The 12,500-nt window shown below is 44.0% G+C and overlaps 1 protein-coding gene across 3 annotated transcripts in view; it reads right to left on the bottom strand.

The window, feature by feature from the left end:
• Positions 1–12,500, bottom strand: part of LOC125310465 (copine-8-like) — a 155,507-nt gene that overhangs the window by 26,875 nt on the left and 116,132 nt on the right. For all 3 annotated transcript variants that reach the window (XM_048267924.1, XM_048267925.1, XM_048267923.1), the window contains 2 exons: positions 12,360–12,413; positions 11,504–11,565 (listed from right to left, as the gene is read on the bottom strand). In XM_048267924.1, the coding sequence (XP_048123881.1) occupies positions 11,504–11,565; positions 12,360–12,413 (116 nt within the window). The remainder of the gene's footprint in view (positions 1–11,503; positions 11,566–12,359; positions 12,414–12,500) is intronic.

The following is a 12,500-nucleotide window of genomic DNA, read 5'->3' as shown; positions in this document are numbered from 1 at the left end:
TCCTCATACACACACACACACACACACACACAGGTCACCCTGTGGTCTATTGCATCTCCCAGCACAGCAATGCAATATCACTAATCCTGGAAGTAATATGTCAATGAATATGATGGGGGTCATAGGACTACAGTACACATATTACAATATTTTTCAATCTGGAAATGCACGCCTATGGGCTATATTTGTCTGCATAATTCTCAGTTAAAGATGAGCATGATTTACAACTGTGTTTGTGTGTTTGTGTGTGTGCATGTATAATGCATGAAAGAAATAGAGAAATCATATTTATGCAAATATTGTTTGAGTGTATGTGCATACCTCTGTGTGTGTGTGTGCCCGCTTGTGTGTGTGTGACTCTGTAGTTGTAGTGTATGTGTGTGTGTGCGTCCGTGTGTGTATGTGTGTGTCCGCTTGAGCGTGTGTGCGTGTGTGAACTTCTGTGTGTGCTATTGTAGCTCACTCTCATAAATCAGAACTCACAGCTCACTATTCACAGTGTGTGTGTGTGTGTGTGTGTGTGTGTGTGTTGGTGTGTATGTGCTAGAGGATGCTACTTCACTGCAGACCTCATTTTCACTCAGACCGCAGTACATTATGGGATTTGTAGTTTTAAATATCCTTGATATTACATCACAGAATCTTCTCAAATGAAATAAACACATTCTAGTGTCAGACTAGTCTTATCTTTCCCTCTCGCTTCTCAAACCAGAGTTGAGTACACAGTGAGTGTGTGAGTGACTTTTGCACACGATGGGGCCGCCAATCATTCTCAACACCAGATGGGCCCTTACACACACACACACACACACACACACACACACACACACACACACACACACACTCCATAGGGCTGCATTCATCCTGAGACAAGCAAAACACACATCTGTTTACTTTCGATCATAAGTAAAACACTGCAGGCTACAGTAGCCCTGGCAGCCATATGCTGCTGTCCCATGTAAAACACGGCGGCCGCTTCGTCTTGGTGTTCATTTGTAATAACAGGAAGTACGTCATGTGGAGGGAGCCAGCCTGCAATCCCACTCCAAACAGACTCCAGTAAGCTGCTGTCCAGCCTGATTTAAGAGCTAAGTATTCCAAGAGCCCATTTGTGCACCATTAAAAGAAACAGCTGCACCAAACGGCAGATGTAAATCCGCTTCCCATTTCGACTGAGCGAGAGGAGTGTCACAGTTCATGTTTCAACAGAAGTAACGTCCTGAAATCTGACTTTACTGAGTATCATGTGTAATAATCACCAGCTGTGCTACAGAAAGAGGAGCTAACTGCACTGGGGCCTCAAATGAACCCAGAACAAACCTGGACAGACCACATCGAGTGTGTGTGTGTGTGTGTGTGCGTGCGCGTTGTGTGTGTGTGTGTGTGTATAGTGTGTGTGTGTGTGTGTGTACTTGCATTAGTGTGACATCTGCCTTCACCACCCACAGAGACTTTTTTATGATAAAAAGAGAGAGGAACAGGAGAAAGAGGCACTGACAGACTTTTGAGAGAGAGAGAGAGAGAGATGAAGAGAGAGATGGAGAGAGAAAAAGAGAGAGTAAGAGAGAGAGAGAAAGAGTGATAAAGAGAGTGAGAGAGAGATGAAGAGAGAGGAGCAAGAAAAAGAGTGATGAAGAGAGAGAGATGGAGAGAAAGAGAGTGATAAAAAGAGAGAGAGAGAAAGAGAGTAATAAAAAAAGAGAGAGAAAGACAGATGAAGAGAGAGAGGAGCAAGAGAAAGAGACATTGAAAGAAAGAAAAACATAAACAGTGAGTAAGTGAAGACGTTATACCAATAAGGAAAGAGAACAGAGAGAGAGAGAGAGAGAGAGAGACAGATAGAGTGATAGATAGAGTGAGAGATAGAGTGATAGAGAGAGTGATAGAGTGAGTGATGGAGGTGTAATAAGAGAGATTAATGACTGGTGTCTCTGGAGCAGTTGGGGCTGGAGCAACGACATGATGAGGACTGACTCACCGGACACACACACACACACACACACACACACACCTGCCCACCCACTCACCTATGCACCTGAGCATGCAGCCAACTCTGATCCAGAGGGAGCATGTGTGTGTGTGTGTGTGAGAGAGAGAGAGAGAACGAGATCGAGAGAGAGAAAGAGGGTAAGAAAGAGAGAGCATGCGAGAGACAAAGTGTGTGTGTGTGTGTGTGTGTGGGTTCTACAGCTTATGTGTGGATGCAATGTGTTGGTGTGTGGATTGAGCACTGCCCCTACCAAATAAACAAACAAACAAACAAATAAATACATAAATATCATACCCAGATGCTAGCACTTCTGTGTGTATGTGTGTGTCTGTGTGTCTGACTGTGTGTGTGAGAGTACCCAGCTGCTGGCACCTGTGTGTGTATGTGTGTATGACTGAGTGTGTTTGAGATAGAGAGATAGAGCACCCAGCTGCTGGCACCTGTGTGTGTGTGTGTGTGTGTGTGTGTGTGTGTGTGTGTGTGTGTGTGTGTGTGTGTGTGTGTGTGTGTGTGTGTGTGACCTGCAAGCAGTGCAACCTGGCTGCCAGAAACATCTATTTGATACTCCTCAAATACTACCTCAGAGATCGCCCTGTGTGGGTCTGTGTGTGTGAGAGAGAGAGAGAGAGAGAGAGACAGAGAGAGAGAGTGTTATCTCCTGAAAGTGGAGAGTGCTTGTTTGTGTGTATGTTCTCCCTGTTTGTAGAGAGGCTGTGTGTGTGTTCTCCCCCGCATGTGAAGAGGGTGTGTGTGTGCATGTGTGCGTGCATGTGTGTGTTCTCTCCGCATATGGAGAGAGAAAGTGTGTGTGTGTGTGTGTGTGTTGTCCCCTGCCTGTAGAGAGGGTGTGTGTAAAATCAGTGCTAAAATTACACACAGGTGCCACTGACAGAGCAGAGTCTTCCCTCCCTCACTCTCTCTCTCTCCCTCTCAAATTCAAATCCAAAGGAGCTTTATTAGCATGACTGTTTGGGTACAGTGTTGCCAAAGCCAGTGTTACAGATAACACAGTAGGGTTACAAAAGAAAATAGACATACAGCAATGCAGGTAAACATGTGAACACAGAATAAACAATAGTGTGTGTGTGTGTGGGGGTGAATACATACATATATATATTTGATATTTGTGCACAGAGGGCCCTTCTCCAAGAAGTATGGCCATTTTATCATTGTCTTCAATGTCTATAAAATTTGGTATGACTTTGGATGTTCGTGAAAAGGTCTGTCTTAAAGTGTCATATTTTTGGCAGTGAAGAAGAAAGTGCTCCTCTGTCTCAACCTCCTCTGCCTGACAGTGACCACATAATCTTTGTTCTCTTGGCAGCCAGGTTTTTCTGTGTCTGCCTGTTTCTACTGCTAGGTTTTGGTCACTGAGCCTGTCTTTGGTCAGGATGTGCCTCTGCTTCGTATCTCTGACAGAGATGAGATATTCTGCCAATTCATATTCTCTTTTTAGGATCAGATAGAGATTCATTCTACTTTGGTTTGTAATTTGGTTTGTCCAATGGTCTAAATATTCTTCTTTTGCTTGATTCATTATTTTGTTGACTCTAATTGATGTTTGGGAAGCAGCGCTGGACTGAGCTTGATCTTTGTTAGTTTTTGTTATTGGGTTAGTTAACTTCAGTACCAGCTGGCCCAGAGGACTCTTTTCAGGGTTCAGCTCCTGGGTTTTCAGTGCCTCAAAATGGAGGGAGTTTTTGGGACTGCTGTTCAAGTGTATCCAGTTTTTTTTTTGCATCTCTCTCTCACTCTTTCTTTCTCTCCCTCTCTCTCTCACTCACTCTTTCTCTTTATCCCTTTCTCTACCTCTCTCAATCTTTCTCTCACTCTCTCTCACTCTCTTTTTTTACTTTCACTTCCTCCTGCACTGTCCTCTCTCTATCCCTCCAACTCTCTCTTTCTTCATCCATCCCTCCTTCTCTCTTTATTTCCCTCTCTCTCCATCTCTCCTCCCTCTCTCTCTTTCTGCCCCATTCTTCATTCCTCCTTCTCCCTCTCTCTCACTCTCTCTCTCACTCTCTTCCCATCTCTCCCTTTTCTGTTCCACTCTCTCTATTCCTCTTTTTCTCTCTCTTGTGCTCCTTCTTTCCCTCTCTCCATCTCTCCTCCATCCCTCTCTGTCTTTCCAACACTCTCTATCTCTCCTCTCCTCGCTCCTTCTCTCTCCATCTGTTCTCTCTCTTCCTCTCTGTTTGTCTTGTGTTCTCTTTCTCCAATGAGCACACACAGTGTGATTAGCAGTACATGAAATCTCTCTCCGTGGCCTCTATGCTAATTAGAATTAGAGCTAATGTTGAAGCATTCATATTGAACAGGCGCGCACACACACACACACACACACACACACACACACACACACACACACACACACACACACACACACACACACACAAACACACACACACACACACACACTGGGTGCTGCGTGAGACGATATATCAGGAGACAATAGGGTAATTAGGACAGCCAGTCCACCCCCTGTGTTTTCTTCAAGAGCTTGCTAATGACAAGTAGCTGATTGGATTGTTCTTCTCACAATGGCTGCCACTCAACATATGTGCTGCTCGACAACACTACACTGTGCTCACGAGTCCCCACTAACAAGTCATTGTCTTAACAAGTGGTCCTCCTAACGAGCAACACTTTAGCCAGGTGTCAATCACCCACAAATGTGTGTGTGTGTGTGTGTGTGTGTGTGTGTGTGTGTGTGTGTGTGTGTGTGTGTGTGAGTGAGATGGAGAGCCAGAGATTTTCTGGAAGGGGGAGATCTTAGCAATATAGCAGTTTTCCCATTGACAACAATGTAACGGCTAACTAGCTTTACTTTGGGCTTTGGATCTTGTGTATGACTCTAACTCTCAACCAATCAAATCACTTTTCTGATTAGCTGTGGGGTGCACTCTGACTCACAACCATTCAAATCACTTCTCTGATGAGCTGTGGGGGTGCACTCACACTCTGGGGTGTCATCATCATGTTCTCCAGAAACTCTGCAAACGGATGTACTCTACAGATCAAAAACACACACACACACACACACACACAGAGATAAGATCTGGCCCACATCTGCATTTAGGGGCAGATCGACTCTTCGGGGGCAAATTCCTTGAATTTCCCCTGAGGATCAATAAAGTATCTATCTATCTATCTATCTAAATACAGTCTATTTTTGTCAGGGCAGGTAGACTCTTCATAAACAAATAGCCCTGTTGAGGGCAGATGGATTATTCTCCTCGTCCTTGAGGTGCGTGCTAGTAGTGGGATCGATTTGAGGGGTCTCAGGTCATCAATCATTCACTGACAACTCATACTGTATTCCACCCTCGGCGCATCGATTGGCATTTAACCAGACACGACTACAGTAAGCTTGCATGCAGCACAACTGCGCTAACAGTGAGAACATCTATTTGCAAGTCATGACATTGCTGCCTCTGCATCCCACAGCTGTCCTGACTCACGGATCATCCATAATACCCATGATCCAGTGCACCACCATATGCTGCACACCAGCGAACCAAGAGCTCTGCCCTGCTAGCATACTCAACATGGACCTGCCTTATTCCTTGCCGTGTGTGTGTGTGTGTGTGTGTGTGTGTGTGTGTGTGTGTATGTATGTGTGTGTGTGTGTGTGTGTTTATGTGTGTATATGGTGTATATGTGTGTGTATGTACATGTTTCTATATGTTAGTGCATGTTTGTATGCATGTGTGTGTGTGTGTTTGTGTGTGTGTGTATTTATGTGTGTATATAGTGTATATGTGTGTGTATGTACTGTACATGTTAATATATGTTAGTGCATGTTTGTGTGCGCGTGTGTGTGCTTGACTAGATGCCTCTAAAACACTCATGTGAGTTGTGCTTGCTTATGGGGAGTGTGACAAACAGAGAGTTTAAAAGAAGCCTCGCCCACACACACACACACACACACACACACACACACTGATGATGAAACAAGACTGAGCTACTCAGATGTGTTTGCGAATTGGGGACTGTAACAAACAGACAAACAGGGGGAGTCTAAGAGACCTTGCATAAGCCTCATGCATTGTTGAGTCATTTGGCTGACAAAGGTGCCATCTGCTTGCAGATGCCATAAGCTTCTCTCACAGGCCAACACACGTGCACACACACACACAACACACACACACACACACACTAGCTACTCTCACAGGCCAACACCTGTGGCATGCAGACCCATCATTATGAATAGACATCCTGAGTCCTGCCACATCCACACACACACACACACACACACACACACACACACACACACAATGGCATGCAGACCCATCATTATGAATAGACATCCTGAGTCTTGCCACATCCACACACACAGCCAGATGGCACCAACAACACCACTGACATAGACAATCTGATTCTTAATACAGTATGGAGATTCTGATTCTTAACATGGAGATTCTGATTCTCATTCATGACACTCATTCACACAGAGCACCTTACCTTACCTTACTATGCACAGAGAATCACAGGCTCAGTCCCTGCCTCAGTCATTGCAAGCGCCTCTGATTGATTAATCACCACTATGTGGATGCTGTTTTTAGAATTGATTTAGATTAAGTGTTAGTTAGTATAATTTGTATTTTAGTATATTTAGCATATTCTTTATCTTCTACTGTCCTTATTGCTTAGTTGTGTTTTTATATTATATACTTTAATTACTCTTTCTGCTGTTAAAGAATGTGTTTGTGTTGTCTGTATGCTGCTGAGACCTTGAATTTCCCCTGGGGATCAAGTATCTATCTATCTATCTATCTATCTTAACATGGAGATTCTGATTCCTACTTTGGTAATGGGTAATGCAATCAGAAACTAGATGTACCGCATAGCGGTACAAAATATGACCGCCGCTCAGTCCTGTACATCCATTCCGCGAAAATAAATCATATAAATTAATTTGTCTCCATCTTCTGCTCCATCCCCCACTCTTGAAACTTTTGTGTATGCTTGTTTGGAATGTGTGTTTGCGGGCCGCACACAAGTAGCCTACTGGCGCTGCAAAGGTGAATAGATTTGTAGCACTTGCCAAAAAAAAATTTGTAGCATTGTTATAAAACCTTTAAAATATCTAAACAATCACAAGTAGGGCAGTTCATCACAGTCCATCCATTGCAACTGGACTGATGAAAGGTACACCTGTAGGCTACATTGTATTTGGGAAAAGCAGAAGGTAGCAGAGCTATTCTAAATGCAAAAATGCATATAGGGAGTTATGACAAAACCGTGACTGTTAACAAACTATAAGCTATATAAGGTAGGCCCTATGCTAGGCCTATTACACAACATAAATTGTCACTAGGCTATGCTGGCGACCCAAATAAAATCTCCTTTGGGAACCAATGGCTTACAGTATCAAGCCGACTTAAGCGGTCACCTCTTAGCATAAAGTTAATAGTTTTGCATATCAGTAGTAATACATTTCACGCAGCTGTGTGAATCACGGAAAGCGACACTTCTAAATGGAACCCAACCCACTGTACAGTAGCTCAAGGTCTATGGCTAAAGCAGCCATAATGAAAGCGTTATTATTGTTTGGATACAATCCGATTTCGACTCCCCTCTCACACCCTAAACACGCACTTTGAACAAACAAAAAACGTCTCACGGTATAGCCATAGGCAAAACTGTATTGGACCGGTGTAACGTTGGTACTAAATCATCCATCGCAAAGAATGATTTTTGTAGCACGTGCAACAAATATGTTAGGTACAGCCCTGCCCTGGAGGCTGGATACATCTCTCAACGTGCGCTCTAAAACATTTGGTTTAAATGGAGATGTAGATCACTGGTGCGTTAATAAATCTACATTGCGACGAGTTGACACAAATTATTCACTTTGACGAATTTATGTAGTTTCAGTCCTAGTTACTTTACTTTGAGCCATGCTCTTCCTTACTTGAATCACCTTTTAAATTAGAGGATTGAAGTAGCCCATATGGGTGTTTGGGAATGAACGTTGACTCAGATGCAGAGACTTTGAGCTAAATGTCCCAGCCCGGTGTTTAGGATGCATCATCAGGTTCTTTCAGGTAGCCTATATTTTCCATTAGAAAACCATCACGTAGCGAACGTGTTGTGGCTAACTCACTTAGCTCCTGTTAGTAGCCTAGGTTATAGTTATAAGCAAATGAGATGACAGTCGAAAGATGCAATTAGTGCTGTTATCAATGTTCTTGGTAGCCTATAACCGCATTTATGGTTTTCTACAAATACATCAATAATCAAATTGGCCTCTATCACTCAACCAATGCTAACGGTAACATTATTTTACCTACTCTAGGCTATTGATATAATTTAAGATAAACGTAGCCTACCTGCAGTAAAAACAAGCATGTCCGATTAACATTCGCAGATTGATTTCGGCTTAAAGAAGAAATGGGAATTACATGTCATGCAGAAATCATCCTACCCTTATTAGACTTTCTCAGCGGTAAACTAGTCTTGTCCTTGTAGGAAGCGTAGTGTCTTTCCAACCCACTTTAGATTAACTTCCAACAAAATTACGTCTCACTGCAACGATGCGCCATCTGGTGGACAAACGACTATGTGACGCCAATACTGGAAATGCAGCCAAATTATTATTATGATGAATATTTGGTTTTCCTTTAATCCTACTGAATTTGTAATTATGTATCGGCAGTTGTAATTGCCAATACTGATGGTATGTGCGTACCTGTGTGTGTGTGTGTGTGCGTGTGTATATGTGTGCACCACCATCTACAGGCGTAGATGAGTGTACAGTCACTAAATGTACACATAACTTAATTTTTTCAGACCCCCCCATGGATGAAATTCTACGAAACTTGGCATACCCCCAGAGAATGTCAGGCTAATCATACACATCAAATTTGGTGCAGTTCTGAACATCTTAACTGAAGAGAGTGGCGATTAAAGCAGAATGATATTTCATTTTTTTTTTTACTGGGGGGTGCAAATCACAAATGAGTGATTATGGGCTAGGTTGATGTGGGCCTATATGCAGTTGTTTGATTGCACGCATGTTTGCATTTTGCAAGGTCTATTTTCTTACATCTGTCTGTCCCGCCTTCAACACTTTACATATTGCCTTCAGCGCTGCGCAGCCTAAGGTCAGCTCACTTCACTTGATCAGTTCTTGGCGAATGGTAGTGTCACACAAAGTTAGCTAAACTGCTAGAATGAGCAACAAAAAACAAGCATCTTTAGCAGGTCACTGGTCAGAGTGTTCGAGAGCCGCTGTAGAGATTTCTTACAGAAAAAAAGTCACCGCTGCACATTTTAGTGATGAGGACTGGGTGTCAAAACTCGCTTACCTGTGTGGCATATTCGGGTTGCTTAATTACCTCAACCTGTCACTCCAGGGGAGAATGACGACTGTCTTTAAACTGGCAGATAAAGTCGCTGCATTTAAAGCCAAGCTTGATTTGTGGGGACAAATGGGGACGGGGTGTATTTGATATGTTCCAAACAGTAGTGGGGGTTTTGGGAGAGACTGAGGCAGGGCCCTTTCTCTCGCAGCGTGATCACCTTGTTGCCACTTTCAAATAAGTTTGAGCGTTACTTCCCATCCTCCAAAGATCCACGGCAAACCAATGAGTGGGTCCGCAACCCATTTGTCAATATCCCGAATAGTCATAACTTGTCAGCGCAGGAGGAAGAGCAGTTGATCGAAATTGCAAATGACGTGGTCTTAAGAGTGTGTATAAGGAAACCTCTCTGGCGGGTTTTTGGATCAAAACCAAAGCAGAATATCCCGAGATGTAGCTTCAAGTTGTTCAATTTTCATAGTTCATATTGTTCAATTTTCACTTCTTCAAGTTCACGTTTTTCACATTTTTAAGAGTTTGTTACCTTCACTGTTAACTGGAGCTAGTTCTTTTCAAGTAATGCATGTACAACACATATGGAACATGGGACCCCCGACCCCCACCCCAGTCCATGAGAAAAAAATGGGAATCAAACCGGTCCATGGTACATAACAGGTTGGGGACCCCTGGTCTAAAGGTTCACACAAACATACCCTGAACATTCACACACACACACACACACACACACACACACACGGACACACACATATGGAACATGGGACCCCCGACCCCCACCCTCCCCGGTCCGTGAGAAAAAAATGGGAATCAAAACGGTCCATGGTACATAACAGGTTGGGGACCCCTGGTCTAAAGGTTCACACAAACATACCCTGAACATTCACACACACACACACACACACACACACACACACGGACACACACATATGGAACATGGGACCCCCGACCCCCCCCCCGGTCCGTGAGAAAAAAATGGGAATCAAAACGGTCCATGGTACATAACAGGTTGGGGACCCCTGGTCTAAAGGTTCACACAAACATACCCTGAACATTCACACACACACACACACACACACACACACACACACACACACACACACACACACACACACACACACACACCTGAACGTTCACAGACACAAGTGCTAACAGTTCACACTGGTGGTGGTCTCGCTGGTAGAGATCTGACATCCCGTGTGGAACACCTGAGGTTGTGAACTCGATCTCAGGGCTCTTAATAACTTCCTGCATTTTAGACTGGACTAACATGGCAGCAGCCAGGACCCCACAGTGCTGTGGGCGCTGAGGACGGACGAACGCACAGACAGACGGAACTTTTGCTCGCTGCATGTGACTCCTCCTGCACACAGTTAGAGTACTCAAGAGACAGACTCACTCATATCACCTGCATGTGACTCCTCCTGCACACTAGAGTACTGGACACAAGGGACAGACTCACTCATATCACATGCATGTGACTCCTCCTGCACACTAGAGTACTGGACACAAGGGACAGACTCACTCATATCACATGCATGTGACTCCTCCTGCACACTAGAGTACTGGACACAAGGGACAGACTCACTCATATCACATGCATGTGACTCCTCCTGCACACTAGAGTACTGGACACAAGGGACAGACTCACTCATATCACCTTCATTTGTCCAAAGTACAATCACAGTGCTAATACCTACGTTTCAAACACACACACACACACACACACACACACACACACACACACACACACACACACGGCAGGCACACACACGCTCATATGTGTGCAGGCATATCCACAGGCACACACACACACACACACACACACAAACACCTGATTCGTGCCAATATTGATGATCGCACAAAGAATCAGGGTCATATGTGATGATATCACACACACCTACACACTGTCACTCATCACACACCAGCAGACCTCAACACTAGCATTCCTTTGCCATGGAAACCTGTTTAGCTCTTAGCAGCAGCACTGACTGCTAGCAATGATTGTCTGCCTTTTAACACACACACGCATGCATGCATGCTCTCTCTCTCTCTCTCTCTCACACACACACACACACACACGCAGCACATGCATGCTCACACACACACACACACAAACAAACACACACACTCACACACACACACACACACGCACGCTCACACACACACACGCACACACACACACACTCACCCGCCCTTGATGTAGTCCAGGAATGTCACCTCAATGTCTACCAGGAAGGACAGTAGTGTTACCTAGAAACAGTGGAACACACAAACAAACACACACAGGTCTTGTTAGGACAGCCTTTGTAAGGATGAGAGCTGTTGAAAATGGTCATTTAAGGACAATAATGTGAGGACTAGAAATTGAAGCGCAATGTGAGGGCTGGTCACAGCAGGAACTACTGAAAAAGCTCACCAATGCCCAAACTGTCTTTAAACGATACGGTTGGAAGTATTATATTGTGGAAGCTGGTTTAGTAGGAACTACTGAAAAAGCTCACCAATGCCCAAACCCTCTTTAAGCAAAGTATTGTACAGTACTGTTCATGTGATGGACAGATAAAGATTCTTTTCATTACAGCTGGATGCCTATAGGATCTGTTCTTCACATTAACAGTACGCTGTAAATTACCCTACTGTAGCTGCCTGGGGTGTCCATGGCCTACTGCTTAGGGAATCGGACTAGATGGTGGCCGATTCGATCCCTGAATGGTAGGGGAAATGTGTGGGGGGGTGGGGGGGGGGTGACTGAACAGCACTCTCCCACATTCAAGAATGAGGTGGCCACAAGCAAAGCACCTAACCATCAACTGCGAACTGGACAGCGAACAAATTTCCTTCAGGACAAATAAAGTGACTTAACTCTACAAAATGCATCTTCAACACACGGCAAAACTATTTTCTTGTAGGCAATGGTCATCTCAGGAGGACAGGTGTTGATTATGACCAACTGACTGAATTTAAAATCACATTTAGCAGACATAGCTGAAATATCACTCAAATATTAAACACAGCACACAGAAGCGGAGGAATAGTCCACTCACCGTTCCTGAGTTTAGGTACTTTTTCTTTTTGCTTTTCTTCTTTGGATTTATCACCTTGTTGGAAAATAAAATAAAGAAAAACATTACAGTCATGTAATCAAATTAGCACTATGTGTGAAATCATTAAGAACAATCATAGAA

This window comes from Alosa alosa, chromosome 17 (assembly GCF_017589495.1).
Source record: "Alosa alosa isolate M-15738 ecotype Scorff River chromosome 17, AALO_Geno_1.1, whole genome shotgun sequence".
NCBI lineage: Eukaryota > Metazoa > Chordata > Actinopteri > Clupeiformes > Clupeidae > Alosa > Alosa alosa.
This window is presented reverse-complemented; position numbering and strand designations above follow the sequence as displayed.